This window comes from Alligator mississippiensis, chromosome 3, assembly GCF_030867095.1.
Source record: "Alligator mississippiensis isolate rAllMis1 chromosome 3, rAllMis1, whole genome shotgun sequence".
NCBI lineage: Eukaryota > Metazoa > Chordata > Crocodylia > Alligatoridae > Alligator > Alligator mississippiensis.
Window position 1 is genome coordinate 2,470,870 of NC_081826.1, and position 23,939 is coordinate 2,494,808.

Sequence of the window (23,939 nt, forward strand, 5' to 3'; positions counted from 1 at the left end):
TGCACGCTCAGCAAGGTCACGGATGACATCAAGCTGGGGGCAGTAGTAGATGCACTGGAGGATAAGGCTAGGATTCAGAGAGACCTCGACACATTGGAGGATTGGGACACAAGGAATCTCAGGAGGTTCAGCAAGGACAAGTGCAAAGTCCGGCACTTGGGAGGGAGCAATCCCATGCACCGGTGCAGGCTGGGGACGACGGGCTGGGCAGCAGCTCTGCAGAAAAGGCTGGGGGGGACAGGGGACAAAAAGCTGGACGGGATCTAGCAGTGTGCCCTGGGTGCCAGGAAGGTGACCGGCATCCTGGGCTGCATTGGTAGGAGCGTTGCCAGCAGATCGAGGGCAGCGATTCGTCCCCTCTATTCAGCACTGGGGAGGCCACATCTGGAGTCCTGTGTCCAGCTGTGGGCCCCGCTACAGAAAAGCTGTGGACACATTGGAGAGAGTCCAGTGGAGGGCAATGCAAATGGTTGTGGGGCTGGGGACAGGACTGGTGAGGAGAGGCTGAGGGCTACTCCTCTCTTTCAAGAATAAGTATTAGAAACAAGTCACAGATAGTGATCCATCCCCTTCCCCACCATAAGCTAGGTTAAGGGGTGTCCAGAGCCTTTGCACATGGAATAATAGAAAAGGAGGGCTGGGAGGGACCTCCACAGTTCCCCTAGTCGAACTCCTTGCCTCTCTGGCTCTTGTTGCCTAGCCTCCACTGGACCTGTGCTCAAGAGACTTGTCTGACTTTGTCTGGAACCTGTTTTTACTGTTGGCATTCACGGCACGCTGTGGCAGTGCGTTCCCAGAGTGAATTAGGTACTGGGAAGAGGGGTGAAACTCTACTTCAATTTATTTCAGGGCCGGAAGGGGCCCCAGTATATCATCGAGTCCGACCCCCTGCCCTGGGCAGGAAAGAGCGCTGGGCTCAGACGACCCCAGCCAGGTATATATCTAGCCTCTTTTTAAAGACCCTCATGGTAGGAGAGAGCACCACCTCCCTTGGAAGCCTGTTCCAAATTTTGGCAACCTTCACCGTAAAGAAATTTTTCCTAATGTCTAATGTAAATCTGCTCTCCATCAGTTTATGGCTGTTATTTCTAGTTACTCAAAGGGGTGCCCTGATGAGCAGAGCATCTCCTTTTCTTTGCTGTCCCCCCGATGAATTTGTAGGCGGCCACAAAATCACCTCTCAGCCTTCTCATGCGGAGGCTGAAGAGATCCAGGCCCTCAATCTCTCCTCATAGCATTTTAACTGCAGGCCCCTAACCACATGAGTGGCCTCCTCTGGACCCTCTCGAGGTTGTCCACGTCCCTCGTGAAGTGCGGCGCCCAAAACTGGACGCGGTACTCCAGCTGCGGCCTGACCAGTGCTGCATAGAGGAGAAGTAACACCTCCCTGGACCTGTTCGCGGTTGGCTTTACTGATCGCTTCGTCACATTGACAACTCATGTTCTTTTTGGAGGTATTGTCAACCTGCCCTTGCTTTTTCCTATGATCTTGGGGGTGGCTCGGGTCCTTTACCCTGCTGGTTTACAGTTTTAGCTAATCTCTGGCGCCTATTTTTTCATCTTTCTTGAGCAAGCTGCTTGATTATTACAACCATGGGCATGGGACGCTATTATTCTGTCCCTAGGGAAATAACATCATGGCCCAAACAAAGAAATGCAGAAATAAACTGCTTGGAGAGTTTTGTTGCCACCATTTGGTCATTCCTCTGCTGCCTGGCGGCATCGTTCTGCTGCGATTGGAAGGACAAGATCGTCCGCCGGTGCAGAGGAAATGGAGCAGAAGAGAATTTCGGGTTTTTCTTGCTCTACAGCCTGACGCTGAGACCACCAGACTGTGGAATAGTCTCCCAGAGGAAGAGACAGGAGTCCCATTGCTTGCCCCATTTGAAAACCTTGTTTGGAGGAATCATTGACCTGTAGAGAAGAATTTGGCTTTGTCCGGAGGACAGACTACATGGTTAAGGCTTTTCCCACTTCCTGCTTCCTGTCATAGGCGTGAAGAAGCAAAATTCGACGCGTGTTTGGGAGCCTTTAGGATAGAAGGTGCAGTATAAATGTAAGAGGGTCCGATTCTTTTTCTGTTTTTACTTGACGCGGAGAAGATCTTAGCTCTCCGAAAGTTGTGTGCATGTCTGTGTGTGTACAGACCCTTCAAGGGAGTGGTGGCTTTCTGTAAATAATCCTGTTTTTCCCGTTAGATCGGATACTCGCCCCTTTCCCACTTTTGCATTTCACTTGAACTTTTCGTTGATTTGGGGAGAGGGAAAACTTAAGTGAAAACGTTTCTGGTCTTGTTGTTTGCCCTTCGAAGTCGAAGATGACCATGACTGGTGGGCTTGGTTTCTGTGAAACGTGAATGTCTGATCAGGCCAGTTTGTGCTTTGAACGGTCTGCGGCACATCAAGCAAGAGACGCCTCTTTGGGTTGCTTGGTCAACAGCGGACGTGCTGCTGTTGCGAGATTTCGGGTGTTTGCGCTTCTGCTCTGCCTCAGTGGGTCTTCTCCGCTCGTAGACGGTAGCTCCAGTAGGGATGAGGCTTTGCCAGGTGGAAGTGCGATCACGAGCAAGATCTTCCCAGGACTTGGGGTCAATGTTGAGATGTTTCACAGATGACTTCTGGTTTTAGAGCGTGCGAGCTAGCTGGCAAGGCCTTGCCGTGAGTTCAGGCCGTCTGGATGATGGAGACAAAAGACTAGGAGTGTGGAGGTCCAAGTCCTGATCCTGGCTTGGCTGCTGGTATGACCGTAGACCAGCTATTTCTCTCGCTCCAATTTCTCATTTATAAAATAGGAATAGCACTTCTCGTTCTTGTGGATGTTGGGCGCTGGAGGAACGCACACCCAGTGCACCGACGTTGTTGGCGTGAGCAGCGTAAGTGCGAAGTACCTTTCGGCGGGCTTCACTCCAGAGGGTGCATTGCAGCCTTGATGCTATTGTTCAACCACCTTTACAAGAGGCAGAGCAATGCGTGGCACGTTAGGAGCTGATAGGATCAGGAATCCATGAAGAACCGGGGAAGGATCCATGCCCAAGCATTGCTTGCAGGCTTTCGTGGCAAGGAGGTGCTGCTCTGAAGGTCAATCTTAAGGTGCCTTAAGTTTCCAAGCCAGGTTTTTTCCCTTCCCTTTTTCCCCTTCTCCCTGGGTGTGGTTGGTGCGAATTGTTCACGGGGGAGGCATGTCTTGGAGTAAAACCACCATCTCAGCAATGCGCAGAGCACTCTGGCGTGCACGAGCTGTGAGCCCTGGCTGATAAATGGTGCTCATATCCCATTCAAATATGATGCAAGCAGTTTTTTTGTAGTTTGTCTTCCATTGCGGTAGTAAAGTTTTTAATTAGGAAAGCTAATGAGATCGATTAGTCATTAGAACTGACCTCTGGATCTCTGCAAGGAGTGTGCATGTGTGTGCTGGGCTGATAACGGGGGACGCTGGGGTATTGTTTGTAATAAAAGCGTAAAGTGTTTGATTTGAGTGAAATGTGCCACGGGGAATACATCATGCGGAGAAAAAAAATTACAACCCTGGGAGCCTGTAATGAAGGGAATTAAACCAACATCCTATCTAAATAACATGATTATCTACACAAAACCCCTCAGCTAGCAAGTAATAATAGAAAACTGAGCTGCTTTGGAGAGTCTCTTTCAGAACGTGGTTAATGCTAGGGACTTGCACACAGGCAGAATCAGAAGAGCAGCTCCTGTATGAATACAACATCCAATTACTGCCGTGGAATAGAGTTTACCAGGTGCCCGTCTGTCTATATGTTGGTGGGGGGGGGACGGGGATGAGGCTGAAAGCCGCAACAATTTGGGACCTGTATTTCTTCCGCGACTTGTACGTGCGAGGAAGTGAGGGGTGCCAGAGCGGAGTTTGATTGGGCTGCTGATTGATTAGCAGCAGCGAGAGCTTGTAAAACCACAAAAAATGCTCAATAATGTATTCAGCAAATCCCCAGCTTAGTAATTGTGTAAGGTCAGAACATGGGAGGCAAAGAGTCAACTAATGTTTAGCTATTATTCAGCCGTGAAAGAGCCTGCTTAGGTAAATGCTTACAGGGATGCCAACATGCAAGGACACGCATGTGTGAGGCTCGGAAAAGCGAGAGAGCTGGGGAAAGCCAGGACCCCTGGGTTCGGCGTCCTCCTTGGCACTGGTACGGGAGCTTACGTCCCTGAAGCCCTTTAAGACCTGAAAAAGGGTCTCTAGGGACATGATTATTAAATCTTGGGAAGCAGCATGGCCGGGGCGTGTCGGCACGAGCATTGCCTTCCCGTTCTGTGGCAAGGGGATGTTGGCCACGTGTTTTAGGAGCTTTGCCAGCACCATCATGTAAAAGGTGAATGAGGATCTTTGAGGCTGTTTGGGGAAGGAGAGATTCTGGTGCCGCCCCTACCCCTTTTTAAAAAAAAAATCTTTATTTCCCCCAATTCCTGACATGCTGAGGACAGCACAGTGGAGGGGGGCCTGGCCGACAAGGTTCTTTGGGTAAATCTGATACCTTTTATTGGATCAACTAAATCGTTGGAAAAATAGTTGGAAAAATGTGGAGGGCCTGGTGTGGTTTTTAGAACCCGCCGCGAGTGCTCGGGGGCTTGCTTTCTTGTCTTACTTCGAAACGGTCCAGATTTGGGGACCTAATGAGTACAGCGCAGCAGAGATCTGCTCGACTTGGCCCTTGAGGAAGGCTGAAGCTATGCGTCCTACGTGCTGGAGCAGGACGGGGCTTGGTAAGCGGCTTGAATTGGTCACGTGTGAACAGGGTCTTGCGATTCATCCCTTCATTCCCGCTTCCACCATTTATTCCATCCTGTTGCAGTCCTGGTCACAGGTTTTTGAGCTACTTATGAAAACCTGAGATTTCTGCAGGTGGGGGGAGTGGGATCTCTCGGAAACACGGGTCTTGGCAATATGCATCACTGTTCGTTAAAGAGGGCAGAGGAGAACTCCCAGGAAGATTTAATTTATTCAACTTGTTTTATTTCTTTATAATCAGACTCTTTTCTTTTTTTTTTTAAACCATGAAGCTGCTGGCTTTACCTTCCTGGCTTTTGGGGCATTAGACACTTGACGTGTCCTTTTTCATGTCTTTAATACTCTTTGTAGCATTGCTGTTTTTATTAATACTCATCGGCAATGAGAAATTGCATAACGAGAACATAAGAACAGCCGTGTACCGGGTCAGACCACAGGTCCATCTTGCCCAGCATCCTGCGGCAGAGAGCGGAGGCTGGGAGGGAGAGCGAGCTGGGTCTGACCAGGGTTTCCTCCCTGTTCCTCTCTCATTTGCAGCCTCCAGCGTTTGGGGTCCAGGAAGCTCCGGTTCGGAGGCTGTGGCCATCGTTCCTGTGCTTAGAGGAAGGGAACATCAGTATTGAGCATGTGTCCACTCCCTTTTTTTGAATCTGGCTAGCCTGTCAGCTCCTTCCACCTCTGGTGACAGTGACTCCCACCCTTTAATACCGCGCTGGGTGAGAAAGAACTTCCCGGGGTTAGTTTTAAACTTCCTACTTCCTAATTTGATGCTGTGCCCCTAGTTCTGGTCTGGTGAGAGAGAGGCAATAATAAATCCCTACTGACTTTCTCCTCGCCCTTTAGTACTTTGTAAACCCTTCTCATATCCCTTCCCCCCCCAGTTTCTAAGCTGAACAGGCCTGGCCTCTTTAGTCTGTCCTCAAATGCCACTCATCATCCTCATTCTTGTTGCCCGTCTCTAGTCCTTCTGTCTCCTTTTGGAGGTGCAGGGACCGGAGCCGGGCACACCATGGATTTATAAAGGGGCACGATGATGCTCTCCATTTTGGTTACAATTCCCTTCTTAATAACCCTGATTTGCTGCTTTGACAGCTGCAGAGCTGATGTTTTTAGCAAACAGTCCACAACGACTCCCAGGTCCATGGGTTGCCCTTGCACAGGATCCAGCTGTCTTGTAAAGCCTCATCAAAACCCTTCTGCTAAGGCATTGAATAACACAAAAATGCAAAAGGCCTGTTTGAACCGGGTCATTATTTCTAAGTTTCATTATTCACTCTGTTTTAGGACCTATAGGCCTTAGTTGGAGGGTAGAGCACGTTGTGGTAGGCGACAGACACTTGCGCAAAGAGGAGACTGGGATAGGCCCTTGTCTCATAGGATCTGGATCCATCCACTTGCCCAAAGTTGCTGCTTTGTATGAGGACCCGAGCCCTGCAGTCTTCTCTGGGCATTGCCCACTTGGCTGCGTAAACCCCTGCGTTTGGTGAAATGAAAATGGGGTTTTATCTGATACAACCCGCTGAATATTTGTAATGCCAGCCTTACCGTATAACGGGAGGAGCTGCAGCTGCCAGAAGAGGACGTGGCACTTTTAAAATGACTACCATTGCTGCATGAACTTCAGTGGAGGCAGATGCCTTGCCAGACAAGAGTCAGCCCAGTTATTTGTACTGAACTCTTTCCAAGTCTGACTGCCTAGAAAAGAGGATTTCCGCGGGGCGAAGTGTGTGTGACACTCTGCAGGCTAACTCAACCATCTTGGCGTTCCTCAGGGGTCATCGTTTGCATGTCATAATTCGTGGGAGAGTTGCAGCGTTTATTTTTATTTGTGAGGCCTCCAGCCGCTCACCTCCCCAGTCGAGCCATCTTCTCTCCCCTTTCTCATATGCCAAAGATGCTGACCCTCCGGCTGAAGCTGGAAAAGGGCCATGCTACACTTTCTGTCCCACCCCTTGAGAACCTGACAGAGGCATCGAGTTGCTGAACAGGGGGAAAATGTTTTCCCTCTGTTCCAGCTCTGGGGCATATTATGACCCCGCAGTGGAAATGTGCTCTGTCTACACTGGATCTTAGCTGACTACGCTCCTACCAATACTCATTTTTCTAGTCGAGACACCTTTGTAGTGGCTGCTTCGTACTTCTAACCACCTAGTTATTACCAGGCACCTAGTGTAGCTAGCACACGTGTAAGGCAGAGGCGAATATTGGGCAGGCACAAAGTCCATCAACAAGGAGAAATGCAAAGTGCTGCACCTAGGGAGGAAAAATGTCCAGCACACCTACAGCCTAGGGAATGACCTGCTGGGTGGTACGGAGGTGGAAAGGGATGTTGGAGTCCTAGCGGACTCCAAGATGAACATGAGCCGGCAGTGTGACGAAGCCATCAGAAAAGCCAATGGCACTTTATCGTGCATCAGCAGATGCATGACGAATAGGTCCAAGGAGGTGATACTTCCCCTCTATCGGGCACTGGTCAGACCGCAGTTGGAGTACTGCGTGCAGTTCTGGGCGCCACACTTCAAGAAGGATGCGGATAACCTGGAGAGGGTCCAGAGAAGGGCCACTCGTATGGTTAAGGGCCTGCAGACCAAGCCCTACGAGGAGAGACTAGAGAAACTGGACCTTTTCAGCCTCCGCAAGAGAAGGTTGAGAGGCGACCTTGTGGCTGCCTATAAGTTCATCACGGGGGCACAGAAGGGAATTGGTGAGGATTTATTCACCAAGGCACCCCCAGGGGTTACAAGAAACAATGGCCACAAGCTAGCAGAGAGCAGATTTAGACTGGACATTAGGAAGAACTTCTTCCCAGTTCGAGTGGCCAAGGTGTGGAACGGGCTCCCAAGGGAGGTGGTGCTCTCCCCTACCCTGGGGGTCTTCAAGAGGAGGTTAGATGAGTATCTAGCTGGGGTCATCTAGACCCAGCACTCTTTCCTGCTTATGGAGGGGGTCGGACTCGATGATCTATTGAGGTCCCTTCCGACCCTAACATCTATGAATCTATGAAAGTTTTCAAAATAAAAATAAAAGTGGGTCTCGTTCTCTCTCCACCTTCCAATAATTTTAATTAGAGGATCTCCAAGAAAAACAGCCAGCCCTTTAAATCAGTTATAAAACCAGAAGACTTAGTCTCAGCATGTAGTGTCAGCTTTAATTATCTGGGCAGTTATAGCCGTATGTTATAAAAGTCAGGCAATTAGACGCATTCCTTAAAGCTGTGAAAAAAATTGCGAGCTATCAAGTAGAGGAAAAACAGAGTTGAACATATAACTGTTAATTGCATGAAGCATTCAGCAGAATAAACCAGCGTGTAGATCATATTGCAAAATATTATGAAAATGAAAATGATTAAATACATAAATCTGTTTCGAATGTAGATGTCAGGGATATAAAGGTGTTCTCTCTGAATGGGCTTGAATGTCTCCAAGGATTGTTGCACATTAGGAAGGCTGGAATATTTCTGCTCCTTAATACACAGTTGGGATAATGCTCATTTTGATCAATAGTGTGCAATGGTACAGCTGAGGACTAAGGGGCACGTCTACACGTGTGCTTTAATGAACATTAGCCTATTTTAATGCTCATTAAAGCATCACTAACCCCCCCCCGCTGTTTAGTTAATGCACATTAAAATAGGCTAATGTGCATTAAGCATCACTTAAACCGGGCATTTTTACACGTGCAAGTGTCGCAGCACTAGGTGCTTTGAAAAGTGCCCAGCGCTGCGACACTTACAGTTGTATAGGCGGCGAAATGCGTGTCAGTGCTGAGAAAATGGCAGCAATGCACTTTTGAACTAAAACGCCAAGAAGGTGCTTCAGTTCAAAAGCTCACCGCCACCATTTTCTGTGCGCTGACGCACGTTTTGCTGCTTGTACAACTGCACGCTGCACAGCGCAGTTCGCATCAGCTCATGTGCAGAGCAGACTCGATTAATTGAGTCTGTTCTGAACCGGTGGGTCTCCAGTGTGTCACGGGATGAAAAGGTATGTGTATAAATGCCCTGTGCTCTTTAGTTAATATGCATTAAGACAGGATAATGCACATTTTCCTAGTATCTCGCAGTGGAGGTACTAGATTTAATGCGCATTTAGCTAAAGCGCATTAATGCACGTGTAGATGCGTCCAAAGTGTCTTGTGCCTGTTGACAGGGGCAGATCATTCCTTCACCCTCCAACAGATTTGGCTGAGCAGCTGCGGGAATTGCTCTTTTTGTTTCTCAGGGTCAGTGTATTTGTGACCCACTTGCCACCGTAAGACTCTCTGTAGGCAGATGCTAGCTGACCCCCTGAGTTAAATGCAACACCAGACCCGGCTGTTCTTGCTAGGCCTGTCCTTGCCTTGGATGGAAAAAAGGTTGAACGCTGCATTAACCATCCGAGTGGTTGTGTTATGCTTTGGTGTGGTGTGCGCGTGTGTGTATGTGTGTGTTGGTGGGATGTTCCTTACTGAGCTGGCTGAAGATCACTTGGTTCAGTGGAGGAATAGTGTTGTCCTTAGTCTTAGCTGGCAGTCACTCTTATCAAGACGGTATGAATCAGGCAGGTTGGCCTCTTCTCAAATTCTCTCCTTTAATTCAAGCTCTCCTGTTCACTTTCTTCCAGGGTCCAGCCTGCACCTTGTGAGGAGCCCCCCGGCTAATAAAGTCATAAAGACCCGCTATAGGATAGTGAAGAAGAACGTGGCTTCCCCTTCAGGGTCCTTGTCGTCCTTCAGTGACCCCATTCCCAGCTGGAAGACGAGGCGGCTTGCAGGATCCAGGTAACATTTATTGGCTGTGGGTCCTCAGCTGCCATTGAGATGGTGTCTCAGGATAAATCAGCTTCGGGAGCTGGAGAAGCAGCCATGCGGGTTGCTTAACTATGCTAGTCTATTATGTTACTCTTGCATATTAGTCACAGGAATCACTTAATTTTTCTGTTTGTTTAGCAGCTTCTATGCCCAGTATATTGACTTAAAGTGTAAAATCTTATTAGTAATCATGTTAGCCTCAGTTGGGCTGGTGACAGATAGCTTTTTCCCACAGTCATGCAAGCCACTTCCTATTTACTCCCTGTTGCAATGAATTGTTTTCACCTAGCAGTTAAATAACCTGTAAGGGAGCTGGGGAAATGCATGCGATTCTCCTCTGAGCAAGTGCCTGTTGAGGACTGCGCCGGAGAGCACCCGCAGCTGTCAGCCCTCAAGGTCCGCGGGCCCACTGTGCTAGCCTTGTGTCTCTAGGATTTTAATTGGAAATACCCCTCCCCTCCCATCCCTTGGCTGCAGACACAGAAGCTGCATGGGGTGAGTGCCCCAGAGCTGCTCTCTGCCAAAACTCCTCCGGGCTGTGTGAAGAAGAGCAGGCCGACCCAAAGCTGCTTCCTTCCCCCCACGGGGAAGTCGCCTATCAAACCTCTTGCCCTGGGAAACCTTTAGGCCAAGAACGAATGTGATTTAAAACAAATGGTTGTTTTCAAGTCTGGATATCTTATCTGATATATTGTTACAATTAATGATGAAAAGCATCATGGCAGAGGATATGAAGTGCTGTGTTTGAGGGCTTAAGCCAGCTTCTAACTGTTAGAGATGAGGATGAGACAGATTTATGGGAGAAGGGATCAGATTACCCTGGATTTGATAGATTGTCTCATCTCTTCCTCTGAAACTTTTTTGGCCACTATCTGAGATGAGATTCCTCCATTGAAGGAGGCATGAAGAACAGCAGTGAATGCTTCTGCAAACCATCCTCTTGCCCCTTCTTGTTCTAAAAAGCTCCAGTAATAGGTTTTGGGTTCACAGCTGACCCACTAATAGGTTTTGGGTCCAGCGTGTTGGATTTTCCCTCCGGGGAGCTTTCTGAGGTCCTTGCTTTTATGGTGTGTGTTGGTTACTGTGCAAAGGCAAATATTTAAAAAAGGGAACCCAGTTACAGCATCATTTTCCCTCCCCCCCAACTCTTCACAAGCTAATTTAGCTGATTTGAAGTTTCACACATGCTCTTCTCTGTGCAGAGAATTGCTTTTGGAAAATCTGGAGTTAATTGCACCAGTCACGGGGGAAGTGCGAGTTTAGAAAATGTCAGCGTTTGCAAAGTTTTGGGAAGTCTTTCTCTTGTTCTCACTTTTTATCCCGTTGGCTTTCATAACTCGGTGCCTCTGACTTAGGTGCAACTTTGGAGTCATTTTGGGGTAACAATGGATTTTTATCTGAATTGTCAGAAGCCAAAGGGCTTGTTATAGCTGAACATGTGGTGCATGGGGTTTTTAAATAGTCATTAGGTTGGGACTAGGGGCAGCTTTTAGTCCAATATGTGAGCTGGGTCAGTATACAGCATTCACTGCATCTGCCAAATTACGTAGTCATGTGCAGGCACTGGCCTGTTACTGCGTGAATACAGCAAACTGGCAGAGTTATGGTTCCACAATTGGCTTTAAGTGCTCACTTTCTTGGATGGTTGGCACCCTATATGTCTGTCCTCGGTATCTTTGCAGCTGCCTCCTATGCCTTTTTCTAAGCTTCTGATGGCCCCTTCATCCTCCCTGTCACTCAGGGGGAATGTTCTCCTTTTTACATGCTGCTCTACAGATTACCCCTACGCTTCACAGGAACAGCCTACAGAGCTGGGAACCATCCTCAAGGATGTCTCTCCAAACCAGTGATGGTGGATGTGCAGCAGGGTATGGCAGGGGAGAGATGGCTTTAGATGTGATCCCCCACTACAGAAAGGATATGGACAAGTTGGAGGGAGTTTAGTGGAGGGCAACACGAATGGTTCACGGGTTGGGGATCATGACTGATGAGCGGAGGAACTGGGCTGATTTAGTCTGCAGAAGAGAAGACCGAGGGAGATTGAACAGCAGCCTTCACCTCCCTGCAGGGGGGCTGCAAAGAGGACGGAGCTGGGCTGGTCTCAGTGGGGGCAGATACAGGACAAGGAGCAATGGGCTCAAGCTGCAGCAAGGGAAGTTGACGTTGGATATTAGGAAAAACGTACTCATGAGGGGGGTAGTAAAACACTGGAGCAGGCTCCCCAGAGAAGTTGTGCAGTCTCCATCCATGGAGGTTTTTAAGACACAGCTGGACAGAGCCTCGTCCGGGATGATGTAGCTGGGGCTGGTCCTGCTTTGAGCAGGGGTTGGACTAGACGTGACCTCCTGAGCTCCCTTCCACAGGTCATTATGCTATTTCTGGAATAGCCCAAATGGAGCACCCTTATCTTTTGTTTAAAAAAAGAAAATGCTGTAAAATTGCAGACCCTTTTTGCCAAAGTCTCGGTTTTCCTTTATAGTTTGTTCATTGGGCGTTACAGCTCCAGGTATGCGCGTATATACGTGGAGCTGTAATGTATATGTAATACACTGGAACAGGTTACTCAAAGAGGTGGTGCAGTCTCCATCCGTGGAGGTTTTCAAGACCGGTCTCGACAAATCCTTGTCTGGAATGATGTAGTTGGGGCTGGTCCTGCTTGGAGAGGGGGATTGGACTAGATGTGACCTCCTGAGCTCCCTTCACACCCTCATTGTCTGTGATTCTGTATGAAGACATATTTCTTGCAATTCATTTCTTATTCCTCTTTGGTCCTCCGGTGTTCTCATAATACAGAATCTATTGAGTTTTGGATCAGAAGCCATTAGATTACTGATCACTGTTGTTTCTGCTGGCAACCTTTTCATAGAAAAGCAGGTGCGTTTTTGGTAAAAGGAGGAATCTTTTTTGGTATTAAATGCTCTTTAGTAGGGTATTAAATACCCTGTAATATTCTCCGAGAACACAGGAAGAATAACAGCCCAGGGAACTGTTCAGGTTAAGTCCTGTTCAGATTTGCTCCAATGTTAAATCGAGGTTTGTGGTGAAGGTAAGTCCTGATGCCTCTTTGTCAAGAGATTAAATTGGTCCGTCCCTATTCAGGTCGGTTGTCAGTATTAAGGGGTTCAGAGCCAGGGGTTGTCTACTCTAACCTCTGCCATTTGCAGTGACAATTTGCCAGGTCTCTCCAGGTATTTTGAATGGCAGAGACCCCTGCGTGAACTGTACTAAGTCCGTAGTTGCCCCTAACCAATGCAATTACATTGCCATCAGCCTGGAAGTTGCCCCCTCCTCTGTTAAGTTAGGTATATCTGGAGAGTGTTTCTCTCTCTTTTTTTTCCTTCCTGAACCAGCAGTATTGATCGCATCTTGCTCCTTTATTTAAATCCATTAAGTTGAACCTATCTCGGTGGAAACAGTTGCCTCTTTCTTTATGTGGTACAGACAGTCTTGTTAAAATGACCATTCTCCCTCTGTTACTGCATTCACTACAAATATTGCCCATTTATCTGAAAGCCAGAGAGAAGATTGATTTTTGTTTCTTCTTTTTTTTTCTTCTCTTGACCACAAATGTTCTGTGAAGGATCTGGACAAAACTGCTGCTTCAGTGTCTCTCTACGTTTAATGCTCCTCTAACCGGGCCTGGAAAGAGAGACTTTGAGCAAGGGTAGCAGGGTCACACCCATCATATTCCATAATTGCCCCGATCTTACCAGGTAGGAAGGGAAGTTGCGTCCTGTAGACACGATTTGCTAGTTGATCAGGGCTCTGAAATCACTTCCTGGGCCAGTAAAACAGGACAACAATGAATGCTTTGTAGCCTGGGGGTGGTTATATGGAGGAATGTCATCGTACTATATCACGCGCTGCGCGAGACCATTGTCCCATAGACGCGTGGGATGATGACGTGGGAGTCCCGTTCAGGATGGGGCAGGAGCAGAGTGGTGGTACCAGGGGAGGAAGCAAAACCAGCCTTGCAGAATGAGAGATGGGTGCGATTCATGTTGGGGAAGTTAAAGAGGGGCAAGATCAGGCTGAAAGTAGAAACTGGCTTCACCGGTTGCTGTCGGGAAGCAGATCTCTCCTTGATTCTGCTCTATCCAGGTCCTTATGGCCTGCTCGTTACCACGCGATTTGAGCATCTGATTAATTGAGCATCTGACTGGTGAGGGGCGCTAGTGGGGAGGAAAGGGGCTAGGGGCCGCCGGGAGGAGCAGAGATCGTTGGGTTGGACTATCAGTCTTGCTCACCAGAGCCTTCACGTTAGCGAGGAGCAACCCGATTCGGTTTTGATTGGCGGAGAGCTTCCACTTGTGGAATAATCTTCTCCTTATTAATCTTTGACTTCATTAAATTGTGTAGTTTAGATCTTATGGCGGCTTCATACAAATCTTGATAAAATGCCATCCTCAAATTAAAACAATTATATTTTAAAGAAGCCATAAATCTCCGATTCAGTCTTCCTATTACCTTCGTTGCGTGTGATCAATCATACGGACGGCCGGGTGAAAGCACATGGCAAATGCTTTTTCTATAGTTCTTACATTTTTCTTAGGCATCGGAGAGGATGTTCTGAACAATGGAGTGTAACAAAAAATGATCTATTAGGCTGTGAGCTGCTCTCCGGAGGGAGGGAGGGGAAGTCTGGGCGTTTGGGCTGTTAAAAACCGTTCTGGAGGAAGCACCGGAGGCGGTTTTAGGAGACAACCATCCTGCACCGGTGGAGGAAGGCGTGGGGACTGACCTGGGTTGGGGATATATCTTCCATGGTTCGGTGACATCTCAGACCTATTCAGTATACTCCACTCTTGGAAATGACTTGCGTTGAAGGTGGCCAGCCCAACAAAGTTGGCTTGTTGTTATCTTTAAAAATTTTTTTAAATGATCCTGAGCCTTGCTGGATATTTTATTCCTCTGGATATAAACCCTTTCCCCCTTCCCTTCGCATGTTACTTGGTTGCTGAGATTTGTAAGCTCGTCGGCGTGGTATCCTTGAGTTTGTACAATCCCAGCTGAACTCGGTCCCTGCACGCTACCGCGACACTTCATGATGACGTAGGCCAGCCCAACCGGGAGCGCTGCGGGTGGCAAGAATTGAGCCTGTTTCGAGGGGGGGAGCGCCAGGACGTGGCTGGGCAGAGCAGCAAGCAGAAGATGAGTGGCTGTGGGGAGGTTTTGCATCGGCGCGGGGGTTAGATCGAGCACATGCGCGTGGCATCCTCCCTCCGGCGAGCTTGCGGCTTGCTTGCTGCGAGGCTGCCGCTGTGATTTGCTGACCTTTTAGTTTTACCTTTCGATATGTCAGACAGAACAGCAAACGCTCTTTTTCACGCCCCTTTGGCGCCGAGCCACCGTGCTGTACAGCCAAGGGACTTGCGCGGGCCCGACGCAGCGCTGGGTTTACTTGGCTACCGCAGTCGGAGCTGGCAGGGCTGGGCAGGCTCCAGCTGTTCGAATCCAGCTTGCTCATGATGCACAAGGCCCTACGTTTTCTGGGTGTCCCTTTTATTTAATGGGCTTCAGGTGGGAGCCGCATCTCTCCTCTGCCTTGTTTTCTGCAAAGGTGGATCCTGCTGCGAGTAGGGTTGTGGCATCTTTTCCATCTCAGCAGCAGGGAAGTCTCGTGGGAGGTCTGTAGCATTAGCTCTGTTGTAGGCAAGACCCATAAAACAGCTGGCCAGAGGCAGAAGACAAATCTGCCTGGAGGAACCATGAGTGGTGGGGGAAATGCTGCCGCCATAGGCACCCAACGCTAATCCCTCGGTGATTAGTTGCTTTCTCCTCTTATTGCTAGATTGCATTAAACTTCGCCCTGCTGCTGACTTTTCTGGAGGCGATAGATGGGAGTATATTTTAAATTAATTTTACTGCACTTTTTGTAATATTTTTGTTTTAAATAGATTTATAAGCAACTTGGGGGCTATTTCTACAAATTTATGAAGATAATTTTCACTTTCTTGATAAGGTTAAATTTACACCTGCTATTTCCATATTAATTCACATTGCTAAGTGGATCTAATTTTCTTCCGTTCTTATATCTAGTGAGCATGGCCTTTCCTAATGCAATTTCCCCCTCACTAAATCACTGTGATCGGGAGTCATGATCGAGTTAAATTAACTTAAATTAATTTACTTAATAAGAGCTTCAGATCATTGTGAATGAGGTTAAGATTTATTGATTCTCCTTTTCACTCCTCCCCCTTATCGCTTCCTGCTTGGCGGGGACGCCGTTCACCCAGGCTGCAGCTTGCCGGCCTTAAATTTCATTTTTTGCCTGTCGATATCCTGTGTGGTCATCGCGTGTGAATCATGCGAGAAATCTTAGCCCCGTCCTAATCCTCCTGTGGCCGCAGGAGCGCTCGATCGGTGAAGAGCTCGCTGCGGCACAAGCGGTGCTGCACACTCGTAAACTTTTATTAGCAGATACTTGAAATAGCAGGCGGCTTGTGGTCATTCGTTTGCCAGCCATGCTGCTGCTGCCGCCTCTGTTGGCCAGGCCCCTCTTTCATCGCATTTTCCTGCCTTGTTGGTACGAGGTGCTGGCTAGGACATACCTTGATTGGTGCTGGTGGGCGGAGAATGGGAAAATACTGCCCGTCAGAGACGGGACCTTCCTTGCTAATTGAGTTGCTCCCCTGAAGTCAGGCTGTCCCTGCAGACTTTAGCAGGACAAGTAGTAAGATGCCCCCAGAAGAGCGTGCTTTGCAAGGCAGCAGTCGGGAGCGTCCGAGCTCCTAAACCCAGGATTACATGGCAGATTTGTTGAGGTTCAGGAGAAGCAATGTAAAAAGGCTGGGACATCTCTTGTGACATGCAAGCGTCTCTGGAAGAATGGAGGGAGTCCGTGCTTGGGTCCGTGCGTCCAAGCCCTGGAAGCAGTGAAATGCGGGGTGGCGAGCGATACTTGTCCTGTTACGCCAAGGTGCGTGGCGGATTCCCGAGCGCTGCTTGGGCTTACGGATCAGGCGCTCCAAAAAACCTAGTTTAGGAAGGAAAAGTTGCAAGTGAATTGCTAAGCTTTTTTCCAAAAAGTAAGCACGATGTAATCTCCGCACCAGTCTGTGCAATCCTGGGCAAGCCATCTCTCTGCTCCTCCCGCGCTGCAGCGGCTGCTTGGATTTGGCTCTGTGACCGATGCAATGTGGAACTGTAATTATAATTATTATTGAAGTGCTTCATTAAGCTGCTCTTATTAATATGAATAGGCAGCGCAGCCGCACTGAGGGCCCCAGTCGCAGCACGAGCTCCCCAGGCCCCGAACAAGAAGACAGTCTCTGCTCCAAAGTGCTTCCAAAAGGCAAAGAGCTTAGGACAGGTGGAGACGGGCAGGGACACGCTGAGACGACGGGTGGTCACCAGGGTAGACGGGGGGGGCTCGGCTCAACCGCTGATGGAGCGCTCTCAGGTGCTTTGCTGTCATTATGGTGAAGGAGGGGTTTAATTAGTGCTTAAAACTACATATTATACAATATAGAATCATAATTGTAAAATGCCTACTTTTATCCTACGCACACTCATTTGCAAGATTAAGCCTTGTCACAAAGAGGTGACAAACGAGGTAGCAGCCGAACACAATGGCAGATGAAACGAGAAAAAGCCAACGGCAAGGAAGCCCGGCAGAGAACAAAGTGGCTGTAAAACAAGTCTGTTTTAGCCCGGCGAGTCTGAGTGCGGCATCGCTGCCCATATGTTACCAGCTCGTATTGCTTTCGTGGGCAGCCTGGCAGAGCCTGGAAGCCAGGACTTGGCAGGGCACTTCAGGGGCAACCGGTTTGAATGTGCGTGCACATGTGATGCATCTGCACATATGCCCCATTGCTAATTTGGAAACCCAGATGCTTGCTTTGGAAAGGTTTTGCAGTTCACCTTGAGGGGCTGTCATGAAATCCAGCACTGCATCCAAACGCTGTAGCTAGAGAGAAGGGAAAGTATTTGCCAGTGAAGGACTTGGTCGTTTCTCGGCCAGCCTGCAGCCTGCCAGGGGGGCCACGGCGGTAGGCTGCAAGGATGGATCTAGGACTGGGGCTGGGGAAGTCAACTAACCTCCTGCCCAGCTTGCGGTGTTCCTGTGGCTTGAGGAAGCCTTCGTTAAGCGGCAGAGCTGACTCAGTCGTGCACTAGCCCAGGTCCTAGTCCAGGAGGTAGCGTGCTCAGAGGTAGCTCAGCTGCCCCTGCGCGGCATTGCTCTGGGGGGCCAAGTGCTACCCGAAAGCAGCTGTGCTGCGTGGCTTCCTGTGCCAGAGGCTGTGTGCAAAACAGTCATTTTGCACTTGTTAAATTGGGCCATGGACAGAAAGGCTGAGGGCCAATTTCTTCCCACTCGGGGAAAATGGGAGATTTTGGCTTCTCGCCATGCCCCTTAGCTAGATGCTGTGCGTCGTCCCAGGAAAGCCATGCTGGGCTGATCCTGCTGGGAGATGGGAGGATGCTGGACTCGTTTGCTGAGGAAGGACTGGTGGTTTCTTCAGGCTGGACCAGTGGCTACTTCAGAGCTGCATGTGCCTAGGGCGCCGGGTGTCCCTGTGAGCTCGCTCTCTGTAAGTCATTAGATTTCTCCTTGGATCTGGTTCCTTTTTTCCTGCGTGATTTGCGCTGCATTTTTTTGCCATCATCATTCCCTGCGGTAGGGCCTGATGTGACGGGAGAGGCAAGCCCGAGAGAGAGAGAGAAGTTGCTGCCTCTCCAGCCCTTGCAGGGTTGGGGCATCACACCCATCTGGGCGATACCAGCCTCCTCTTTGTGCCCTTCGTTAGAGTCCCTGGAGGTCGGTGTTCCACGTGCCTTTTGCTGGCGATGCCCTCCCGAAATCAGGTCTGCCTTCCTTGCTTCAGTCAGATCCTTTTTTCTAAGGAACGACTGTTTTCCCTCTGCATGGATGTTTAAGTCACCAAAACAGGCCATCTTAAGCTGAGAAACCATGTCCTCTGACCTGTGCTTCCCTTGCCTGGCTTGCGCGATAGTCTCCCGTGCCTGCCAAGTTCCTTATTTAGATGGCAAGCAATTTATGCAGGGACCTGTCTCTTATGTGAAGCGACTTGCCTAAGGCTACACGAGAAGTCAGTAGCGGAGCTGGGCCAAAACCCAGCGTTCCAGCTCTGTGCTTTCCCTTCAGACAATGCAGCTTCCCCAGTGCACACTGGTTATTTAAGCAGCCTGCCGGTGAAGGGCCGGTGGATTGGGGAGGCTCTGCGGCCTCATCAGCGAGCTCCCTGCCGTGCTTTTGTAGGAAGAGGTGGTGAGCTCACTCCAGCTAATTTTGTGAAGTCCCCTCCCAGGGCAGCAGTCTGAAAGGCTGACATTTTTCCAGCATTACCCCCGTGCTCATTTGGATCTTGGCAGAGTAATGTTTTCCTTTGAGATTTTCCTCGCTACTTGATCTACTTTTTGCTGACATTTCTCGAGTCCTGTTACGAGCTTCTTCGGAGGAGTGAAATAGTCGTTTTGCCTTCCTGAGATTTTGTTACCACACTGTTTAAAAGGTCAGCTTATTCTTTCCTGTAATGGAGGTAAATGGCTATTTCACGCTTCCACTGAGCGGCGAGCACAGCTTCGAGACGCTGGAGGTTAAGGGCAGAGTCGTTCTTCTGTTGCTCGATCTGTATTATTTCCCCCTTTTGTCAGCTGGGACGCGCATATTAACTCTGTGCATCGGAGTCGCTAACTTGACCGTAGGCAGTGGAGTCCTGAGTGAGTCGAAGCCTCGAGCCTCAAGACATGCACTCCGGGCATACGTGCCAGCGCTGCTTACCCGCCTCGATTTGCTGTTTCGAATTTCTGCTGAATGCAGAACCACATTGGTGGCTGGCTGCTAACACAAGTTGCATGTTAATTGGCAGGAGCATTGACTCACAGAATCAGAAAATGAGGTGGAAGGGAGCTCAGGAGGTCACATCTAGTCCAACCCCCTGCTCCAAGCAGGACCAGCCCCAACTCCATCATCCCAGCCAAGGCTTTGTCTACCTGGGTCTTAGACACCTCCAAGGATGGAGAGTTCATGACTTCTCTGGGGAGCCTGTTCCAGTGCTTTATTTCCCTCCTTGTGAGAGGGATTTTCCTAATATCCAACCTCAACGTCCCTTGCTGCAACTTGAGCCCATTGCTCCTTGTCCTGCCATCTGCCCCCACTGAGAGCAGCCCAGCTCCACCCTCTTTGCAGCCCCCCTGCAGGGAGGTGAAGCTGCTTCAATCCCCCTCCGTCTTCTCTTCTCCAGACTCGATCAGCCCAGGTCCCTCAGTCTCTTCTCATAAGCAGGGATCCTGGGTTTCTCTGTTTAAAATTCACAATTAAAGCGGTGTTGTAGCTGCAGTGGCCCAGGGAAATGTACACGAGGCAAGGATTTTTGTGAGCCAAAGCTTCAGTGCATGAGGCCTGAAGAAGAGTACCATGATGCCTGGAAACCTGTCTCAATCTATCCCAGCCGTGCACTCAGTCCAAAAAAGATATCACCTACAAGAATTCTTGCCTCTCCCATGTCAGTTTATGCACGCTTCAAAAATTAAACCTCAACACCTACACCGATTATGAGCTTCGATTTATGACTTCCTGGACCGGCGGTATACTGTGCAATTGTACTGAACCTTCCTCTGAGTCTGGCCTTGCCTCGCAAACGTGAATGAACTGCCTGTCACTTCTCTGAGAGAGGCCAGGGTTAGCCTTTCTCTAGAGACGAGGAACCCGAGTTATAGAGAGGTTAGCAAGTTGCTCCCAAGTCGTACCGTCTTTGAGCTAGGAATAAGACTTGGATCTCCCAGCTCACAGTCCCGAGCCTTGCCCACAAAAGAGGTCGACTTTACAGAGGGGTCCGAGTGGCGTCGGAGCCTCTGTTCCATTTTCAGAAAGGACTAAGGTGTTTAAGAGCCTTGAGCTCGTTGTTCCCCAGCACTTTTGCAAATGGGACTCAAGCGCCCCATGAAACGGGCATTTTGGGACAAGTTACTGAACCCCTTTGTACAGTCACCGTCGTTTGATTGAACTCATTTGCCATAAAAACCTGCTGATTAGTTTTTCCTAAGCTTGCAGTTACAGTGAAAGGGTGGCTCCGGTGGGGCACATATAAGGAGTCCATTGGAGATGCCTTAAAAGCTGCCTTACTCTCTGCTGGTAAGTCATTTTTCCTCCCCTTGGTTTGCACTGCCAGCACTGGGTTACCTCTGATCACCAGCCCGGCACAGAATTACGAGGCAATTTTTTTCAGCGCTCTTAGAAGGACACAAGTACCTGGGTGAATTATAATGAACTATTTATGAGGATTCAAACGAGTGTGATGGAGCACTTCTTTAAAGAAAAATAAAGAAAGGAAGGTAGGGTTGCTGGGAAGTGAGGGAGACCTTATAAAACAGCTGTTGATAAAGAGCTGCTAAAGGAGTATGTGGAAAATTTGAACATAAATCAGTGGTTCTGTTCTGCGTGCCAGGGTATTAAAATAATTAGCATATGAATTTACCACACACTGACTATTACTTTTGGGAACTCAGGCAACACTGCGAATGTACCAGAGAAAAGCGTGTGTGGTTCTGATTTGCAAAACAGGAAGGGGAAGTAATCCTGTCCGTTATTGTCACCCAGGCCTATCTCCTGTCTCCCGTAAAATTGGGACAGCGAGTGAAATGGAAGGAAATGCACGTTGTCAGTAAAAGGGAATGGTTTTTAATGCAGTGTTCCTGGACTAGGCCTCCTATGGTCCCTCCCACCCCTAATTTTGTGTGATTAACTCTTTACCATGAAATACAGGGTTTAAGATTTGACAGGACGTGGTGGAGAATTGACCGCACGGACTCGGGGACCACTCAGTTACATATTGATAACAGAGATAAATCCTCCTCCTTTTGGAGTATAAAACAAACCATTACAGAGCATGGAGTGAAGATGACAATGTCCCCTTGTGTATACTATTCTTGAATTGTTCATTTGAAGGATTTTTGCCTCTTCTTCAGAAGCAACTCATATCGCTGTTTGTCAGAGACCAGAATAGTTTATGAACCGTTGGTTAGTGCCACTTGGGAGAGTCCTATACTGCCAATATAATTGTAAGAATAATGAGTGCAAGGACCCTTGTGCCCTTGGTACCAAGAAGGCTGACGGCATCCTAGCTGCATTGGTAGGAGCGGTGCCAGCAGATGGAGGGCAGTGATTCTTCCCCTCTATTCAGCACTGGGGAGGCCACATCTGGAGTCCTGTGTCCAGTTGTGGGCCCCCCCTCCCACTACAGAAAGTATGTGGACACATTGGAGAGAGTCCAGCGGAGGGCAATGAAAATGGTTGTGGGGCTGGGGGACAGGACTGGTGAGGAGAGGGTGGGTGAACTGGGCTGATTGAGTCTGGAGAAGAGAAGACGGAGGGGGATTGAATAGCAGCTTCACCTCCCTGCAGGGGGGCTGCAAAGAGGATGGAGCTGGGCTGTTCTCAGTGGGGGCAGATGGCAGGACAAGGAGCAATGGGCTCAAGATGCAGCAAGGGAAGTGAATGTTGGATATTAGGAAAATCCCTCTCACAAGGAGGGTAATAAAGCACTGGAAGGGGTTACCCAGAGAGATGGTGGACTCTCCATCCTTGGAGGTGTTGAACACCCGAGTAGACAAAGCCTTGGCAGGGGTGATATAGTTGGGGCTGGTCCTGCTTTGAGCAGGAGGTTGGACTAGATGTGACCTCCTGAGCTCCCTTCTAACCTGAAGTTTCTGATTTGAACCCTGACATGTCTGAGACACATCAGAAACAGGACCACGTTGTTTTATAAGGCCCCAGTTTGTATAGGAGAACTTTGTTGTCATTTTGGGTAGAGTTGCAAAACTTATGGAAAGGTACTTCGATGTTTGGACTTGACGAAACCTTTTGCTATAAAGAGTCAGGAAGCAATATTCATGGGACTACATGAAATGGGCTTAGATGTCATTTCTGTCATTTGGATTGAATGTGCATAGCAGGACTGTAAATGGAGAGAACGTCAGAGAACCGAGGATGTACCCTGGTGAGCGTGGTGTCTGGCACACTGCAAGACCAGCAGGTACAGTGGGAAGAGGTTAAGGGAAAGTTTATGCTGAATACTGGCATCCATTTCATGGTGATGAGCTCCATTAAGCTGTGGAGTAATCCCCCCAGGGGAAGTGTGGGAGGCTTTATCATTTCAGGTGTTTTAAAGCGAGGCAAGAGCAGAAATTGGCTGCTTGGAGAGCTGGTTTGGGAGGTGGGGTGACAATGCATTTCAAGGAGCATCTTTAATCTTCTTGCACTTGTTTCAGCCATCAGACACGAGCACTGTATGTCCTGGCAAATTCCCGAGGGGGCATTTAGCCTTCTGAGGATGTTGGCTGAAACTCCTTCTGTGCTATGGCCAAACCTGTGTTTCCCTATGGCGTTTCAATTGGGGTGAGTGCCCGTGATGGGGGCTCTCGGCTGCCACGACTGCTGATTGATATGTACTGAGCCCTCTGGATACAGCAGCATTTTCTCTCCATTCGCAACCAGAATGGCTGAGAAATATCCAGAAGGAGGATCAGCTAGAGGCAAATAAATTACACCTAATTATTTCTTTCTCTTGCTAACTCTTTGTGTATTTACTCAAAACACCTCCAGGAGAAGTCAGCCGAAGTAGCCCCTCAATCAGCAAATGCTTCCCAGAGCTGTGCAGGGCACAGTACGGCAAAGAAATCGGTCTCTGTCGTTAAGGTTTGCAGTTTATTTTAGCTGACATTCTCTGCTGAGTAAAAGCATTTGGCACCTCTTGCCTCGCCCCATCTGAGCTGCACAAAGTTGCACGTTCAGTCACTGCAAGGCAGGGAGGGATGAAGGAAGGCCGGCGGCACTTCGGCTTTCCGGGGAAGCGTGCATAGCATGGCTGTGGGTCCCTGCTGCTTCGTCGTGTTAGACGCAAACTGGAAGCCTGCTGCGGTGGCACGGTTTGACGAGGGGAAAGCGCTTTAAATCACCCTGAATTTACGAGTTCGGGGGTCGATTCTTGGGGCCGTGGATTACAACTGCTGAGCATGTGATTCTGGGTCGTAACGCATCGCGGAGGGACGGGATCCATATTTCTCTGGGGCGGCCGTGTCAAATGCGCCGTCGCAAAAGTTGCAGAGAAAATGCAGAACGATTTCACCGTAGGCAGCTGCCAGCGATAATCGCTGAGTGCACTGATGGGGAGGAAGCTTAATCGAAGTCACCATATATTGCAAGGAGACTTTTTTTTCCCCTTCCCTTTGTCTTCAGCAAAGCTTTATCCTTTCTTTGGTCCTCTTCCCATGTTCCCAAGCTGTGGTTTGAGTGAGTGGTGGGAGCCCCTGCCGTGCCTGAGCCTCCGGCTCCCAGCGCTAGGTGTGGAGCAACTGGGATCCCCGGCGCCAGTTGAGCGCTCGCTGATCGGACCTCATGGATAGCACGTTAAACATTTAAAAGAGCGATTTTG

The 23,939-nt window shown here is 49.1% G+C and overlaps 1 protein-coding gene across 4 annotated transcripts in view; it reads left to right on the forward strand.

The window, feature by feature from the left end:
• Positions 1 to 23,939, forward strand: part of ZC3H3 (zinc finger CCCH-type containing 3) — a 284,251-nt gene that overhangs the window by 94,475 nt on the left and 165,837 nt on the right. For all 4 annotated transcript variants that reach the window (XM_019481839.2, XM_019481840.2, XM_019481838.2 and 1 more), the window contains one exon: positions 9,357 to 9,513. In XM_019481839.2, coding sequence (XP_019337384.2) covers positions 9,357 to 9,513 — 157 coding nt within the window. The remainder of the gene's footprint in view (positions 1 to 9,356; positions 9,514 to 23,939) is intronic.